Genomic DNA, 19,324 nt, shown 5'->3' with positions numbered 1-19,324 from the left:
GAGCGCATACAGGCAGAGTTGCATTCAAATGCTGACCGCTGGCTGCTCTGCATGCTTCTGTTCCGACTCCCAGACAGACTACCAGTTCTTTGAGGGCAGGAGTGGGGTCTTCTTCTACACCCAACCTTCAGCTAGACCCACTGCCAGTGCTCAGTGGGCAGAGTCAGGACTTAGGGGATGGCGGGGAGCAACTGAGAGGGCTGCTGAGGGTCTGAGAGGAGGGCAGGGGCCCTCACATTCCCACCCTAAACATGCCATGTGGGTCATTTCCTGGGAACAATGGAGGTGCGCTTCTGGCCTCTGTTACTGCAAATGGCTTTCCCTGCAACCAGTCCCAGGTCTCTTTCTGCTGGTGGTCACCCACCCAGGTGTGCCTTGTCCCCAGCAACCGCTCACCCCCCACTCTGCTTTGAGGAGTCCCTCCTCTTCCCCGCCCCCATGAGTGTTCCGGGGATGTCTGTTCTCTGTCTGGGACTGGAAAGGCTGCCCGTGTCCACTGCTTAGAGAAGCACGTTTGCACAGCTCTCTCTCATAAGGGGAAGAGACATCTCCAACTCTAGCAGGTGCAGAGGTCTCCTCTGGCACAAAAGGCGTGATTCAGAGAGTGCTGTGGGTTTGGGCATGACACAAAACCATCCTATGGGGGTCAGGCCCAAGTCAGAAATGTGCTCTGTCCAGCCAAGTCAGGAAATGTCCCCATGCCTAGAGAGAGACGCACCTTAGACACATTCCCCTCAGAAGCACACAGCCTTGCACCATGCAAAGCTAAACCTCTCACACCTGATTCATTCTCTCTTCGGCCCAGACTTTCCTGGAGCTGGGAAGTTGAACACATATGCAAGAGCAGGGCACACACTTCACACTCTAAAATACATTCGAATCAATGTCCCTCACCTCCACACCTGCGACAGCCACCCCTCCCTACAGAGTAGGGCTGTGGTTTCCATTCCGTGTCCCCAGACCCTAGGTGGAGCTGCCACAGAGTGGGCGTTCACAGAAAGGAAGAAAGGGACAGAAGGAGGATGATGAGTGGTCAACGTCATGGGCACTGAAGCCAGAGAGCCCTGGGTTCCATTTCTGACTCTCCTGCCTGCCGACCTCACGACCTCGGGCATGTGTCTTAACCTCCTTAAGCCTCAGTCTCTTCATATTTAAAAGGCAGGAAAAAAAGGCAAATAAAAACATACATCTCACAGACTTGTGAGTAATAAAATCATGCATATTGAGAGTGCAGCTCAGTGTCCCACTCACAAAAGTTGTTCACAAATATTATTTGTATCTATATGGATGATGATGATGATGATGATGACAATGGATTCAGAAGTAAAGAGGACCCTGGCCATTTCCTGCGTGCATGTAAATGGCATCTGGCACATATTTGTTAAAGCAAGAAAGGAGATTGGGATGTTTTAGAAAGACTCCCATTTTTCTAAACAAAGCTTTCTGCATAGCCCTCAAATGAGCAGAAAATCCAGTCCCACTGGGTTCCCGGCGTCCCCCACCTCCAGCCTGCCCTGGACTCCAGGACAGCCACCTCCCAGCTCCCACTCCAGGACACACCTCCCCCCCCGGTGGTAACAGGTGTTGCAGTGAGCAGCTTGTGGCTTGGGCTTTGAGAGCTGGTGTTGTTACTGTGGTAACTCCCCCCTCTTCTCTCTCTCAGTGCCCAGAGAGGAGGCTGGAGGCGTCTGAGGGCGCAGACAGAGTACCCTGTGGCCAGGGCTTTGGCAGAGCTTGCCTACAACTTAACCTGTGGCCATGGAAGTGATAGGTGGCGAAAGCGTGACCAGGATTTCAATCTGCCCTGACCGCCCCCCCTAGCTAGCAAGGGTAATTAAGGACCTCTCCCCCTCGGAATAAGGTGCCTCCATTTCCCACCCCATCCCATTTTATCTCCTAAGGTTACACTGCCACAGAATGAGTGAACAGATACCCACCGAGCAAGCCCTCTGCGAGCTCAGCGGCTGAGCCCCCAGCAGAGCCTGGGACTGCGATGCCAACCTGTGGACCAACTCTTGGGTTACAAGAGGTGGAGTAATCCCAGAGAAGTGTGCAACCCAACTCCCCACTCCCCTAAAGATGAGGAAGGGCTGCGGGTGCACTCACGTTATCTTTGCTTCTCCTGCTCTCTTTTTTTCTAGGGTGGGCTCCATCCCACAGACCCTTCCCCCCATGCCCCACACTGTCACTGCTGTTATTAGGGTCATTTGGGGCCACTGGTGCTTCTCTAATGCATCCAACAAAACAAGGCTGTTAGACAGATGCATTCCACAGCAATCCACTTCGCTTAGACTGATCATGAGTAATATATTTCTGTGCCCAGACTCTGGGGGGACCCACAGTGCCCGAGCTGGAGGTGCAATGAAACGCCTGCTTTCTCCTTCGCATACGCACACAGTAGGAGCTGGTTTTCACACTTTCCCTGCTTGTCTTTCTCACTTTAGTTCGTATGTACCCCAACCTGCCCCAGGCCCAGGATGCCTGGCACCTGGTCTCTGCTTCTCTTTTACTATTTCTGTTTCAGAAATACTCTTTGAAGTTTCATCCTGGCCCCAATTAGCATCAGCTGGAGCACTCAGCACAGTGAAATCTAAGCACTGTTATTAAGTGAGCATTCCATCCAGAATGGCCCCTCCTCCATCCTCACCATGCAGCACGGGGGAAAAGGAATGAGGCAAACAATGACCACCCCACTCGGACTATCCAGATCCTCCCCATTTTTTTCCAACACACATTGCTAATCTGTCTTTACATATTACGGTGCTGCACCCATTCACGAGCCTCCTGGGGTCAGGCAGCACTGGGCTCATCGGGACCTGGACCGGGTCTTCCAGGCTGTCAGAACACTGTCCTTCTGGAAAGTCGGTGTGGGCGGCGTCCTTCCTCCCGCTGTCCCCACCCCCACTTCAGATGCAAAGTGCACATATGGCTCATCTCCATCTTTGGGGGAGGTTCTGTCTAAAGTCCTCCCAAAGATTCAGATTGTATGACAAATCACGTTCTAGACTATCGCAGGCGAGAAAGGGCCGGGGCATTTGCATCATTACCCCCAGACAACAGCTTCATTAAGCTGAAAGAGAGGTTTGCAGCCGCGCGAGCTCCGCCACTGACCTGGGCCTCTCACTTCCCCATTGTCTGTGGGCTCCAAGGCTCTCGCTCCAAACCATATGGTCCGTTTGGGCATCTCACACTTTCTTCCGGGAAAAGCAGGCATGTTGGGAAGCGCTTGGGGCAAGCCAGAGGCCTGCCTGCACCGTCCCAGGTGCGATTCTGCCCCACAGTGGGGTCAACCTGGGCAAGGAGAGAGAAAACACCAGAGGTCAGAGCGAGCTGAGCTCTAAAAAGCAAAGTGTGGGACTGAGAGACAAGGAGTAAAGCTCCTCAGACAGAGGGCAAGGAAGATGAAAGCCTTGGCACTTGCCCCCTCAGAGAGCAGGCAGCCTGTTGTCCCCATGCTGCCTGACAGCATGTCTGACGGTAAGTCTGACAGCATCTTGGTGGGGAGAGCATGCGGGCAGCAGTATCTTCACCGTGGCCCCTTCTCAGTCCCCCAAGTATCTGGAGACCCCTCAAGGGTCCCAGACTCCAGACGCTTCTCCCTTGAAGATGATAAGCAGACCCACACCTGACAGGCTGGAGGGTGAGGCAGCCATTCCCCTTCTCCAGTCCCTGAGACCCTGAACACCTCTTCCCTCTGAAGAAGATAGCTTTGGGTCTGGCTGAAAGGAGGCTGGGAGACAGGACCAAGTCGATGATGAGCCTGCCCCAATCACTGTCTCTTCAAAATCCCATCTCTTCAAAATTCCACTTTGCTCCAAGGCTTTGAGAGATTCCAGACAGATGGAATGAACCCCAGAGGCCGGCACAGCCATGTGGCCCTGTTTCCCCAAGGAAAGGGGGAGCTAGCACCCCTGCCCAGAGGAAGCCCTGGCTGGTGCCTGGTGGTGGTCCAGAGCCGGTGTGCCCTCCTCCTCAACAAGAAATGGGCCGAGGTGGGCCTCGCCCGATGTTTCTTTAAGAGTAGGGGAAGAAAACAAAGTCTCGTGGCACAGCACTTCCACACCGCCAACTGGGCGGATTAGGGTCAGGATTAACGTTTTAAACTCGACTAGACTTTCTGACTCAAAGATCTCTGAGCGCTAATCGTATTATTATCCCTGGGATTATTGCTTTACTCGCAGCAGAACAGATTCTAAAATCAAATCGTTGAAAGTACTCTCCTGTTTTCTCTCCACTCCTTTTCGGGGGTTTGTGGCTTGTTGAGGAGACGACTTTTAAAAGTTGAATCTCACTGAATAGTTCTCTCCTTCCCCGAGCCAGGCAGCGGGAAGAAGACGGGCGACACGGTTCCTTTATTCCCGCCCACGCCTGCTCCTAATTCCTGGTAATTTATCCCATATTAAAACTTCTTTAAGTAAGAATGGACAAGGATCAGCACCTGCTATGCAAATGCGGCCAAATCCAGCCCGGGCCGGGGGCGTGTGCGCCCGCCCGACCGCGAGCGGCCATTCATCGCTCCCAAGGCGCCGGCGCGCCCTTCATATGGAAACAGGGCCGAGGGCCTGACAGATTGCGACGTGTTCCTCGGGCAGAGGGGCGGGGGCCGGCGGGGAGGGGGGACCGAGTGACAGAACGCCCTCCCGCCTGGAAGACGCCCCAGCGGGGAGAGCTGGACCTCTCCCGCGGGTTTTCTTCGCCCGTATTTTTTCTTGGGCGCATCTTTTATCATTTGTCTTCTTGTTGGCCCTATTTTAATGCTAACACCCGTATTCCCCGATTTCGTCCTTATTCTCCAGGAGAGCATCTGAAGGGTCCTAAGTGGACCACGGCTCCCGCGGCTGCGCAGGCGCGGTAGGCGCGGTGGGCGCGGGGGGGCCGCCCCCGAACTCGCCGGGGTCGCCGGAGCCGGCTGGGGAGGGGACAGGTGGTCGTCTTGGGGCCGCGAGCCAGCCCCAGGGCCAGGCGCGGGGCTGGCGCGGCGCGGCAGGCCTACCGGATGACAAGGATTAGTTGGGTGGGGACCTTTGAAGCCACGTCTCTCCTCACGTGGCCGGCAGCCGCGGCGCAGTCGCCTCTCGTGCGGCCCTAATCCCCTCACGCGGCTCAGGAGGCGAGCGGGCCTGGCAGGGGAGTCGGAGGCCGCGCGCCCGGGAGCCTGACGCCCGCACAGCCCCACGCGCGCGCGCACGCTCAGGGATGCGCCCCCGCCCAGCCCCGCGCCGTGGACGGAGCCGCGGCGCCACGGTCGCCGGCGCGAGGAAGAAGACCCCTTTCTTCCAGCCAAAGAGTCTTTATTTGTGGCTCCATGAAAGAAGTCGAGGAAGGCCGGCTGTCCGGGGCCGGAGCAGACCCGCTGCGGCAGTGGCGGCGAGGGTGGGGCCTCGGGCGCGGCCGGCGTCCCAAAGAGATGCAAAGCGATCGATACATTGTTCAGCCGCCGCCGGCTCGCTATGGCCCTCGGGGGCATAGAAAATGAGGCACTTTCTTACCCCCTTTAACTCGAGGGAAGTACCAATAATTCATGTATGTTATAATTCTTCATTGCCCCTAGGTAGTCTGGGAAAACTGAAAGAAAAGAAAATGCCAGAAAGTTATGGTAAAACTTAAGATGCGGCCGAAGTCACTTTCTTTGCCCCTGCTGCGAGTGTTTGAATAAGAAGAATGCTCCTGGACTGTAACAAGCAAGAAGAATGAAGAAGACAAAAGATTTCCAGAAAAAGGTTTAGCTAGAAGACAAGGCAAGTGAAACTGAAAGGAGAAAAAAAGCATTTACAATGGAACAATAAGTGTACTAATCGCTTTGATATATTATACAAGCCCAAAGACCCAAAACATTGTGTAATTATTTATAAATGACTTCTCCACTCCTGTGTATAATGCAGAGGAAAGAATAAAACTGCAGGCTACTCTCTAAACTATTTCTAAATAGACCTGGTTCAAAAGAAGGCAGAAGTGTTTGAAATAAAATAATTAATGGTGGATTTTATGGTTGTCTCATTAAAACATTTTAATTACTACAAACAAAATGCATTTGTGTTCGAACCCAACGTGACTTTATGTAGCCGAGCATTAAGGTAGAGAAAAGCAAAAAGGCAAACACTTCAGCTATTTCTCCATTCTCTGTGTTTATATCTGAATACTCTCCCTAACTCAATAGTTAAATTCCGTTCGGATGAATCTCCCTGCGACTTCTTTTGTACACACCGAAGAGAATACACTCACGCATCACACAGTTTTCCCACACTTGACTCACAAGCATCTTGGGTGGGGGGTGATTTTTTTAATCTCAACTGAAGACGTTCTTAAGAATTCAAAAACATGAAGTGGACCAAGATGAAACTGCTCAGTGAAATTAACTCTGGCTTTAGCAATATCCTGTGGCAGGTGCAGCCTGGATTTGGGGAGCTAAATCTAGTGACAGTGACAGCAGGGGTTACGTTGTGTGTGTGTGTGTGTGTGTGTGTGTTGATCTAAGCCCAGAAGATTTGACTTCAAAAAATCTACAAAAGCAAAATTCAGAGGCTTTGAAGGAGGTTCTGGATTGATTGGTAGCCTCAAGCAGCTGATGTGAGAATGATTGCAGGCCTCACAGCTGAGGAGGGGCGGGGGTGAGCACCTTCTGCCTGTTCCTTCTTCATTTCAAGGGTGCCGGCCCTCCCTGCATAAGTGTGCACATCCCCTTCGCCTCCCCCACTCTACTCTGGGCACAAAAAGGACATTGTTTCACCCAAGACTGGCCCAAACTAAAAAACGCACTTCAAACCTGGGGCCACCCCAAGCATGCATTGTCCCCCTGCCCCACACACAGGCTTGAGAACTAACTCCATTCGAATTTGAAAAATTCTTGTGGAAAGAATTTATCTGCTGCAGAGTTGCCCAGCATGTCTTTGGAGGGCATTTCTTCCACAGCACTAGAATAGAGTAGATTTGTACCAGGACTTCCCCTGGAGGCCAAGATTCATCCCACACGTAGGCAGACTGTACACAACCAAACACGTCAGCGCACAGTGCCAAAGAATATTCAAGCAGACATCTCCGAGGTGGGAAATGCATACAGCCGGCACTGTATTTAGCAGGGCAGGGGCCGAAGGGGCCTCCACGGATTTCTGGAAACCATGGATAATTTGCCATTTTCCTTGCTCTGTCACTGAAAGACCCCTCTGTTTCCCCCCTCCTGCCTTGTTCCCCCCCTTTGCCCCCCCCTTCCACAACTGTCATGGGTCATCAGTAAAGAAAATAGGGAATTGTTTCTCCTTTCCATTCCCCCAACCCCACCCTGCTTCTCTCAGATGGAAACGCATATCTGCGGGTGTATTTAAACGACTGAAAGGAACACTGCACACCTCTGGGGCCCACATCATCCTTCATCCCGTCCTCTTGAATAGCTGCACCTTTCCTTCCTTTTTCCTAAAAAGATTATGACATTTTCTTTCCAAAATGCCACCCACAAAACCAGTGCTGTCCCCTCCCCCCAGGTAGCTCCAGAAAGAAAAGGATGATGGAAATGGAGCAATTTTGTTTAGAAAGGGTGGCCCTCGCCATAGCTTTACTTTGTGTAAAAATTCCCATCCAGGCCACGCCTGTGGACCTCAGCACTGTCCAGTGACCTTATAAACTCAGTGCTGTGCACTGTCCATGGCCAAACCCGGATGGATGAGCGGCTTAGTGAGGTACCAGCACCATTCACCTCTCCTGTCATAACTGCCCCTGAGAGCTTAGGTAATACTGTGAGAAAAGAACTTTGCCTGTAACCTCACAACATTCAGATACATGGAGGTACCACAACACTCTTAATATTCTGTCTAATCAATTGGAGTGGATGGGGAATAATCAATCTCAGCTAAAACAATTTGGAGGGAAATTACAAAATGCAATAATGTCCTTCCCCACTCCAACACATGCAGATGACCATCCCAGCACCTCAGCCTCATTCCTAACACAGCACCTCTAAAAGATAGTTTGCTCAACCTTGGGCTTATGTGTTTATGACAACTGAAAGGGAGGATGGGCAAGGGGGGCACCTGGCTCAGCCTCATGCCCTCAAAAGGGCTGTGGGCTGCGGGTACTAACTGTGATTGAAGTCTACACGTGGTCACTGAGACACTGACAGGGACTGGAGGAGGAAGATGGGCAACCACAAATTTAAATCTGATCCACCCCTGGATCTTCATGTCTACAGGCACTATAATTTAATGTTCACTTAAAATCCAGAAATTGTCTTGGGAACAGCACAGACTGCTTTGTATTTTTATGTGCTAACCACACTAATCTATTACATATAAACATTTATAATTTGCCACTATTTTCTCCTATTTTGACCTTTGTTCACTAAAAAAAAAAATACACCAAGAATCTCAAAAGACTCTGGAAGCATCGGATGACTTGCTCAACACTGAGAGCCTCTCTCTCCCATCTCTCCAGAAAGCTGCTCCCTTCACCAGTGTGTTGACATCAGAAAGATCCTCTCAAGAAGGAACCGAAATCACCTCCCTGCTGGTTCGACAGTAGTCTTGAGTCAGACCTCCAGAGCCGCCTTGAACAGGTATTCACCTTCTGGTGTGCACCAGCACGCCTTTCCAGGATTCTCCTCTCTCCTTATGCCCCCAGTTGTCAGACAGGCAGGCAAAGTTGCAGGAGGACCCCCAGTCTTGGCATCACTTGGACTTCCTCTGAGGTGTCACAGGAACACGCCCAAGCTGCCTCAAGGGCTTAGGCAAGCACAGGATAGAAGGGTGGATGCTAAAGCAAGGTATCTGTTCCAATATGAGGGGCAAACAGAGGCTCTAGGTATAAGTCAACAGTGACTTCAGTATGTGGTCCAGATTTCCAGAGGTTATGATTCTGGGCATCCGGGGTGGGGCCCTCCATCATCACTACCACCTCAGGTGACCACAGTGTGAGAAACTCTGGCTTAATCCAGTCCTTTGGAATATCTGTACCCCACCTCCTCCGCCCCCCACACATTGGCAGCTGAATGGCTCACACATCAGGCAGCCAGAACGCCTGGCTCAGCCCTCACCACCTCGGTGCCTGCTGTGGTTGGTTTTATTACATGCTCACATCATATCCTATTGTGCTCTGAGAATGAGGGTTTCCACAGATGTGCTCTGTACTAGGCTCCAAGGGATTATGGGGGTAAGGGAAATTTTTAGCTCCCCCAGCAAGGATATATGTCCTCCTATAAGGGGCCCAGCAGTTTTCTCTCAAGGAGAAAGCTCTGAGCCTCATAGAGAGCAGTTCAGAGCCTAAGCTACCATCTCATTCTCATCTTCCCAGGGTTCAGCTCCATCCTTAGTGGGTCACTTGTAGGAAGGGCCCCCAAGCCTCAGATGCACTTACTTATTCAAAACACAAGGGACAGGCACTAATGTCCAAGGAGGAGCTGCCCCATGCACTGTCCCAAAGCCAGGAGCAGACAGGGCAAGGCTAAGACGCCTGCCTGGTCAGGTCAGTAAGGCTCTGGCAGAGGTGGGGGACAAAGGCAGGAGAGAGCACAGAGTCACCGCTAGCTCATGAGGTGCCTTTGTGCACATGTGAAAAGCATGGCTTAGCAAGTGCTGGAGAAGCTAGATTTTAGCCCCGACTTGCCCTGGATGCCCTTGTGCAATAAACCACTGGAACAACTGTGACAGCCCTGCTCAGAAAGAAGCAGCAGGAGAGGAGACACAAAGGAAGGAGAAAGGTCGCCATGGCCATTCAAGGCCCATCACAACTGTCCCCTATCCTCATCAACTAGACCCCCAAAGAAGCCCCATTCAGACTGGCTGCCACAGTCATCCTTACCCCTACCTTCTACCTAGATTGTCTATTCACATCCCATCTACCCTTCGAGGCCTTCTCAAGTCCCCCTCTCCCAGGAAGCCTTCCCTGACCATCCCCTTCTCTTTGGCGGGTGCACAGTGCTCTTCAGATCTATTCCCTTAGTGGGCCCCCAGCACTTCTCTCAGCCAGTGGCAGGTCACCTTTCTGTGGCCACGTCTCCCCTGCCCCAAGACTATAGCTCTGCCTGACTCTCCACAGAGCACCTGGCACCATGCATGTGGCATGCAGTAGGTGTTTACTGTGTATTTACTGATTAATTGTGATGGAAAAACATGGAATGGGGGCTGAAAAGACCCCTGAATCTGGTCCTAATTTGACCACCAGTAATCCCTGGGATACCTGGAGAAAAGACCTCCCCATCTGCTGCCCCAGTTTCTCATGTACAAGGTGTAGCAGATGGATGAATGAACTCCAAGGGTCCTGCCGACCTTGAACCCTAGGCTTATGAGACTCAGAGCCGATGGCCCCCCATCAGCCAGGTTTTCCCCCCTGTCACCCTAGTGTCTAGCACAGTGCTTGGCCCAGAATAGGCAAGCAATATGGCATATGGGTTGCCTCTTTCTCTATGCTTTGGCAACCTTAGTGTTTAACTTGGTGCCTTATTTAGCAAACCACAGACATCAAGCTTGACCAACTCAAGCAAAAAAGCCCTACCGGAAAAGGCCTACTATGGAGGTTCTCATGCAATCAGTGGGTAGGCTGGAGAACCAGGCTTGGAAAATGGGGGTGTGGGGGGAAGAAGGTGCAGAACCACAGCTGAAAACACTCAGGGAAAAGCTAGGTCAGGACACCCACTGGTTCCTGGCCACCTCTGCCACCACTGGCCACTGCCCTTCTAAGCTGCTGCTACAACACAAGTGTACTCTGAACTGTCACCAGCTCAGAGCCTAAGTTCCAAGTGGGGCATGCAATTAACCCACTTAAATCACATGGCCACACCCTAACTGCCAGGAATGGGGAGAGAGGTGTTCATGCATTCACATTCCTCAATGGGAAGGACCTTCAGGGGCAAGGCAGTCAAGAAATGATAAATGATTCGGATGACTCTGTTCCCTTGACCAAACAGATTCTCTCTTCTAGTAATTTGGAAAAGAAGCTGTAGTATGTTGAATAGTGGCTCCCAAAAGATATGTCAGCCCAGAACCTAAGAATGTGAACTTATTTGGAACAAAGGTCTTTGCAGCCGGAATTAAGGTAAGGATTTCAAGATGAAATCATCCTGGATAAAGGTGGGTCTTAAATTCAAGTGGCCAAGAGACAGGAAAGAAGACACAGAAACACAAAGGAGAAAAATACAGACGTTGAAGTGGTGCATCTAGAAGCCAAGGAATGCCAAGTGTTGCCAGGAGTCACCAGAGGCTAGAAGAGGCACTGACCTGATTCTCCCTCAGAGCTGCAAAACGAACCAACCATACTGATGCCTTAATTTCAGACTTCCAGCCTCCTGAACTGTGAGAGAATAAATTTCTGTTGTTCTAAGGCCCCTAGTTTGTGGGAAGTTATTACAGCAGTCTCAAGAAAATAATATAGGGGCCCAGAGGTATCATCAGGTCGAGGCTGGTGGGAACGTGCTGGGTCCATGGGGAAGCTGATACAGGGAGAGAGAGACAGGGCAAAAAGCAGAGTGAGGACTCCGGGCTCCTAAAGGATCACACAAATGCCAGCAGCCTTTGGGTTCTTTGAGATGCCCAGTATTACCTACCAATTTCCCTTTCTCGCTTAAGCTGATTAAAGTCACTTTTGTGACTTCTAGCAAACCTGTTAGAGCCCATGTATACATGTCCAGCCTTCCCCTCAGGTTCAAGTATGTGTGGGGTGCAGCAGCGGGGAAGGGAGGGCTGAGTCGAGTCCAGTGAGCTGGAAGACAAGCACTGGTCAGGGAATTCCCTGGCAGTCCAGCGGTTAGGACTCCGTGCTCTGCCAAGCACCCGGGTTTGATCCTTGGTTGGGGAACTAAAATCCCACAAGCCGTGGGGTGCAGCAAAAAAAAAAAAAAAAAGACAAGCACTGGTCAGCCACCCAAGATGGAATCTGCCTCCAGATGGCATCCCTTCAGAAAGGGACAGTGTCCCAAACAGAGTCACTCGGGCTCTGAGGACAGGTCAGGCACCAGGCCCAAGGCCACCACTGAGATATGGTGAGGAGGCTGAAACTTTTCTGAAGGTGTTCATTTTGTTTTTAACTCCCCACCCCCATAATCTGGTGCTGTTCCTTCGTGACTATTTTCCCCTAAGCACAAAGTTGCGGGTGTCTGGGTCTCTATCGCTCCAGAGCCAGCATTGGTGACCAGAGAGAAGCTACTCCTAACATGCAGAGTGGAAACCTTCTGCTGGGACGGGCGCTTTTACCTCACTAAGAGGGAGAGGGGATGGGGGGAGAGGGGCTCCACTGAGTGTTTGCTATCGTCTCTCCTGGGGCGGGAAAGCCTCGCTGGCTAGCGAACCTGAGGGGGTCTCAGAGGCTGCAAGCGCCGCTCCAAGAGACGCAGCACAAAGAGTGGTGAGGGTGGGTGTTGGGGGAAGCGGCGAGGGCTGCCGGAGGGAAGGGGATTCGCATGCCTCTGTTACTTTAAGAATCTTCGGACAGTGTTGTGGGCGGAGGGTAGTTGGAGGGTTACTGGGGTTCGGCCAAGACGCCACCCAACTTGGGAAAGCATCCATGCCTTCGCTTTCCTCGCTGCCCCCCAGGCGCGCCCGCACCCTGCCCTAGGTGAAGGTCAATAGAGCCATTCCCCTACTTCTTCACCAACCTGGACTAAGCAGACGTGCCTGTCTCCGCGCTCTGCCCTTTGAGCCACACCCGGCCACTCTCTGGTTTTCTTAAATAGGGTTTTCCCCGGGTTCCCAGGGCGCTGCATCTCGCAACCATTCCTGGGGCGCTTGGTCACAAAAGCGCCCTGCCAAGTGTCCCAAGAACATCATCTTACATCATCCTCAACAGGGTAGACTTGTGCCCCATTTTACAGATAGGGAAAGTGAAGTCAAATCACTAGCCCAAACTCACGCAGCCACTCAGCAGCCTGAGAGAGGGAGGGAACCCAGGCTCCCAGCGGGCTCCAGGTTTTCGCAACTCGCTGCGCGGCTCACACTTTCCGCCCAGCGCCCCGCCTCCCCATCCCACCCCAGCTAGGGGCTCCCGGCCCGCCCCTGGAGGAGCGTGCCTCGGCGGCTAATCGCCGGCCGCCCCCGCCTCCGTTTCACTGCCTAGAGACGCCCGGGCCGCCCGGGTTAGCCCGGAGACCGCCCCGGGGCCGCGCAAAGCCGCCGATTGGCCCGCGGTAATTACGGGCACGCTCCGGGAGGGGGGAGGGGCGGCGTGGCCCCCCGCGAGCATAAATTATGCAAATACCCGGGCGCCGCACGGGGCTGACCTGCCGCCAAGCTCCATTCACGGGGGCTGCCTCGGGGGCGGAGGTGGCTAGGGAGGGGGGCGCCCATTGTTGCGCCGAGTACTTAAGGGGTCCTGAGGCCGGTCGTGTGCCACACTCGGTACTCACACGAGCTGATCTGATCGCCGGCGAGATCACTCGGGAGACCGGCGGGAGCGTGGCCCCTGCAGGCGAGGCGAGGCGAGGAGTTGAGGCCAAGTTCCCGGTGCGCCCCTGCGCCCTTCCAGCCCTTGGCTCCCGCAGCCGGCACAGAGTAGACCCGGGCCATCCGGAACGTAAGTGCGCCCCGACGGCCCTGCCCTCAGCCCGGGCTCCTGCCCTCTAAGCGCCCTCTTAGCTGTCCATCGATCCTGCACAACGCCACGATGCCAGCCCCTCTGGAGACCTGCCTCTCGGACCTCGACTGCGCCAGCAGCAGCAGCACCAGCGACCTGTCCGGCTTCCTCACCGACGAGGAGGACTGTGCCAGGCTCCAACAGCCCACGTCCGCCTCGGGGCCGCCCATGACGGCCCGCAAGGGCTCAACCGGGATTCCCGGGTCGTCGGACACTCCTCGTGCGCAGGACGACGAGCAGGAGCGGCGTCGGCGCAGGGGCCGCGCGCGGGTGCGCTCCGAGGCGCTAATGCACTCGCTGCGCAGGAGCCGACGCGTCAAGGCCAACGACCGCGAGCGCAACCGCATGCACAACTTGAACGCGGCGCTGGACGCGCTGCGCAGCGTGCTGCCCTCCTTCCCCGACGACACCAAGCTCACCAAGATCGAGACGCTGCGCTTCGCCTACAACTACATCTGGGCTTTGGCCGAGACTCTGCGCCTGGCCGACCAGGGGCTGCCCGGGGGCGGTGCCCGAGAGCGCCTCCTGCCGCCGCAGTGTGCCCCCTGCCTCCCCGGGCCCCCGAGCCCCGCCAGCGACGCGGAGTCCTGGGGCTCCGGGGCCGCCGCCTCCCCCTGCGCTGCTGCCGCCTCGCCACTCTCTGACCCCAGTAGCCCCGCCGCCTCCGAAGACTTCACCTATGGCCCTGGCGACCCCCTTTTTTCCTTCCCGGGCCTGCCCAAAGACTTGCTCCACACGACGCCCTGTTTCATCCCTTACCACTAGGGCCCCTTTTGAATACCGTTACCGTCCCCCTCCCCCAGGCGACGGACAGTAGGTGGGGGCCCAGTTGTGGCCTTGGGACCCCAGGTCCAGGCAGAGAAGAAACGGGAGCTTTAAAGGGGTAGGGGATACCTGAGCCGCTTGTTAGGTCGCTGCACCCTCGCAGTGGCTGCCCCTTAGTCTGTTTCTCCAGCCCTCAGCCCCGGGCCCCTCCTGCCCGCCCCTAGACGGCCTTTCCTTTTGCACTTTCTGAACACCACAAAACCTCCTTTGTGGCTGGCTCAGAGCTGACCCCAGCCACCACTTCAGTGTGATTTAGAAAAGGGACAGATCAGTCCCTGAAGACGAGGTGAAAAGTCAATTTTACAATTTGTAGAACTCTAATGAAGAAAAACGAGCATGAAAATTCGGTTTGAGCCGGCTGACAATACAATGAAAAGGCTTAAAAAGGAGAGACAAGGAGTGGGCTTCATGCATTATGGATCCCGACCCCCACCACTGCAGGCTTGCTCTAGGAAGAACCCGAGACTCTTGCGTAGCTATTCAGGCACTGGGCTGGAGAGTACTTTAATTTATTCAAGATGCTTCATTCATATGAAAATGTATTTTTGTACATAAAGAGTTTATTATTATGAGCTATCAAAGTTTACATTTTTGTACTGCAGATATTTCGTGTAAATAAAAAATAAATAAAAAAGAAAATAAGTCACCAAGTTTCTTGCCTAATGTTGGTGTCTCTGGGATTTTTCTTCCCTTCCGCTCGCTGTTCAACCACTAAAGTGAAACAGTATCCCCACCCACCTTCAAAACTCCAGTCCTATCTCAAAACAATTAAAAATAAAATGCACCTGATTTCCACCAAGAAATGGATAAAGAGAGACTAGGGCATTTGAGATCCATCATTTCCTTTCACCTTGTAAACACAAGGGAGATCTTTCAGGCTCCCCATAAGCTAATTAAGACTTTTTAGTGGGAAATTAGCCCCAATATGCAGCTACCTGTAGAGGTAGGGGCGGTGGGAGAGTCTTTCTTTTGAGGAGCTCCACATCAGCTGGCTCTGTGTTTCAAAGAGAGGGGATTAAAAAGATCAATACAGTGTGACCACTGGCTAGGAAGTCCCAGTGACAGGTGGGCCCAGGCTGGGCAAGCAGAAGGGTCCACTCTTATAACAGCCTATTTAGAGGGGGAAATTGATTTGTAAACAATGCCTCCAAACTGTTGTTCATTGAGGCTGGGATCACCCTGGCTGGGAGGTATGGGATGAATTATGCTGGTGTGGTGTCCCTGGATGGGTGTGCAGCTGCCTAAAATTGTGAGGGTGTCCTCACCTCTCCCTCCCCCCACCCAACACACGCTGTGCCAGCAGTGTCCACAGAGGGGGGCACGCGGTGGACTCAGTCCTGGCTTGCTCAGCTAGCCAGGGGCAACAGCCAAAGCTTTCATTTGCTGCCAGAGAAATCAGCCGCCCAAATTCAGTGGGGATTTTTCTGGCTGCGGTGTGTTTGTCTGTTGTCTGACAATTAGCTAACAGCACAGGCCAGTAGTGGCTTTTGTTTTAAATCTCCGAATGTGGATAATTACAAGAGATAGCTCCTAAAATGCAGTTGCTGCCTGTTCCCCCAGCTCATAAGTTACCCCACATTAAGACCAATTTTTTTTCATTGGTTTCCCCTTTTCATGAATATAATTATTTACAAGGAGGAGGTAGAAATGGGTTCAGGAAAATAGTATGCTATAGCGTTAGAGAAATCATATCACTTTAGGAGGTGAATAGAAGCAGAGGCCAAAAGTAAGGCCACTAATAGCATTTTTCCCTTGTGGAAATGTTTCCCTCCTCATACACATGTCCTGATGAGTTGGATCCACAGAGGCAGGTGCTGGGTCCCCAGCAGTCATTGCTAAGTCCAGCTATGGTCAAGGAGCCCTCTTTCAGATATAAAAGGCTGCTTTTCAGAAGGTTCTGAAAAGTTGGATGCTTTCTCTAACTGCCCTCAGAGCAGAGACAAAGAGTCTTCCAAGAAATCTTCGGAAGTTATGAGGGCTCAGAACTGAGCTGCTTCTGCTAAAAGATCCAAGGAAAAAGTTGTGTCTCCTGAACAACCCTGCCCGGGGCCCCACTCTATTGTCTGTCTCAGAATTAATTCACTCTACCAGCTTTGCATTTTCCTATAGCAAAAGACACACATGGTCTGCATCAGATTTTCTGCTCTCCCGTGCATAGGATGCTTGAAAGTGCCTCCCTCCAGCTTTCTAAGGGGCTCAGGTGGGGTCTGCGACAAGGCAGGTCCCCTACGGAGACGCTGCTCAGCCATGGTGTAGGTGCACTTGTCTGGACTAAGGGAAGAGAATGGCTGATGTGTATCACTGTCCAAACGCCTTGGGAAAACCACCAGCAGACAAACATCCCACACACCCCGGGCATCCTGGAGCCAACGGCTGCAGTAGAACCTTTGTCTTATACAACTGCCTACAGCCAGCACTGAAAAAGGAAAACACCACTACCTCCAAGACTGAAGAAGAGCGAACTGCACTCCCAACTCTGTTACCAAAATAGGATCACAACTCAAGGTACAGATCCCAGAGCACCTTCCATCTAAAGAAGTATCTTTAACAACATGGATTGCTGGAAGGAGTCTCCACCTCTGCCAGTTAATACTGTTCTTTCTTCCACAGAAGCAAGCGTATAAGTATGGCCTTCGTAGCTCCCAAAGAGGAGAAAAGAAGGATGGTGATTTAAAATGTTTATCCCCAGCCCAGGGGCCTCTTTCTTCCTGCAGCAAACTCTCTGTTCATCCACCGGTGTTGTGAAGGCAGGCTGGGGTTACTAGAGTATTCTAATCAATCATAGAGCATAGAACGTCCTGCTGACAGCCACAATTCACTTCCTCAACAGAATCTTCCACTGAGAAATCATCCAGCACTTAGAAAAGCTTATGTATTCTCTACCTGGATCTGTCTCTTTGCTTCTGTCTTGGTGTAACATGTGTATTTTTACATTCTGCTTCCAAGCCTTGGAGAAACTAGGTCAGAGAAGATGGGGATGACGTAGTAAAATGAAGCATTTCACTCAGCCTGTCATTTCTTTAATGACTCTATCAAGCCCTGCTGTGTGCTGAGCACTGTTCTAGGCACTGGGCTGACCAGGATAAAGCCCTCACCCAAAAGGAAATTACATGCTAATGGGGAAAGACAAAATCAACTTATGACAGGTGGTGGTAAATGTTGAGAAGAAAAATAATGTAAAATAAGCAGAATATGGAATGCCAGGGTGGATGGGAGGTTGCTCTTTTAGAAAAGGTGGCCAGGGAAGGGCTTTTGATGCGATGACATTTGAGCAGAGGCTCAGATGCAGAGGGAAGGAGCAAGCCTCAGCAAGATCTGGAGGGAAGAATCCTAAGGAGAAAACACCACCCTGGCCATGCACCATCTAGTAAAGGGACGAGGAGGCTGATATACTGGAGCAGAGAGCATGAGGCAGGTAAGGATGGAGACAATGGGGGCAGTGCAAATCATGATTTTTTTTTCTCAAGGTAATTGAAGTGTTGAAAGAAGAGGAGTGTTGTGAATTTGCTTATATTCGTAAAGGCCACAGTGGTTGTTATAAGAATAGCAGGGTTTAGAGGCCAGGGTGGAAGCAGAGACCCAACTAAGCACCTGCACCACATTAGTCCTGAAGAAAGGCTTACAGTGGTGGAAGGGGTTAAGACTGGTCAGAACCAGGACAACTTTTGAAGAAGGAAACAACAGGATTTGTTTTAGGGTGTGAAAGAGAGAAATCAAGGATGATTTCAAGTATTTGGGTCAGGAACAATGAGCACACAGAATCCATCCCCCAAAGTCCTTTACAAATGGTTAATTTTGCCTGAAACTGCTCATTTTAGCTCCCAAAGCAAAGATGGAAACAGGAATTGCAGTGTCTAACAGGTTGCTGCTAAAGACAACCATAGATTTTTCTGGCCTCAGGGTCTAAGAGAAATGCCTCAGAGAAAAGTTATATTGGGGGGGGGGGCGTAGGGGGAAGGGGCCCATGATGTCCAGGGCAATGTCCTCGATAACACCCTCACCATTAACACCATCATACCAGCTAACACTTACATAGCACTTATTCTGTGTTCTATGCACTTTCTAAACACACTACACATAGTAATTCATTTAATTCTCACAACCCATGAGGTTGATAATATCATTATCTCTGTTTGTCAGTTGAGAGAACTGAGGCACAAAGAAGTCAAATAATTTTCCTAAGAGCGCACGGCAAGTAAGTCGCGGAGGTGGGATTTGAACCCGGACAATCTGGATCCAGCATTTCTACTGCTTCTTACATTGCCTCTCTTGGAATGAAAATGGAATACAGCTAAGCAAAAGGCATCATGGGCCACACACAGGCTTAGCTTTCTGAGGCCCAGCCCTATCCAGGTATAAGCTTAATCTTTCTGAGGCCCAGCCCTATCCAGGTATAAGCTTAATCATAGCTACAGGCAAGGCCGCTGCTGCCATATGGGACCTTTGGTTGAATGAGGAATAGGGCTCATTGCCCGGCTTCTCCTGGTGCATCGGCCCTGAGACAGGGTGCACAGCAGGGTGAGTGGACTTTCCTCTCTCCAACCCCCAACCTCCCATGGGGGCTGTGCACGGGGCACGATCCCTGTGACCTGATCTAGCAGCCCTGCCTAGAGGCAAGAATAAGTCAGTGGAATGTGCCTCTTCCTGACTGAGATAGAGGAAGCCTGCAGAGGGTTTGGGGTGAGTTTTCTGGCAAGGACCTGGGGTTTGCAAGGCCAGTAGGGCTAAGAGCCTGATGGCATCCTTTTGTGAAATATCAGTCTCTTCACCATTCACATCTGGCCAGAAAGGCCCCACACATCTTACCAAGGCCTAGACTTCCTTAGAAAATATTTCTGGGGTTGCTCCAACCTAGGCCAAGCAGGGAATCAAGGTTCCCAAGTTCCACTCCAAAGAGCCTAATGGTGAAGATTAGAGCCTGGAAGGTGCTCCAGCCAACTTTCACCAATATCCT

The 19,324-nt window shown here is 52.1% G+C and overlaps 1 protein-coding gene across 1 annotated transcript; it reads left to right on the top strand.

The window, feature by feature from the left end:
• Positions 1–13,575: 13,575 nt before the first annotated feature.
• Positions 13,576–14,310, top strand: NEUROG1 (neurogenin 1; the record flags this gene model as incomplete). The annotated part of the gene is made up of 1 exon (XM_081232870.1): positions 13,576–14,310. The coding sequence occupies one exon, from the start codon at positions 13,576–13,578 to the stop codon at positions 14,308–14,310; it is 735 nt and encodes a 244-aa protein (XP_081088996.1).
• Positions 14,311–19,324: the final 5,014 nt, after the last annotated feature.

The sequence above is a fragment of the Mesoplodon bidens genome, assembly GCF_964165515.1.
Source record: "Mesoplodon bidens genome assembly, chromosome: 4".
NCBI classification, from domain to species: Eukaryota; Metazoa; Chordata; class Mammalia; order Artiodactyla; family Ziphiidae; genus Mesoplodon; species Mesoplodon bidens.
Note: the sequence above shows the minus strand (reverse complement) of the source record. Positions and strands in the feature narration are given on the sequence as shown.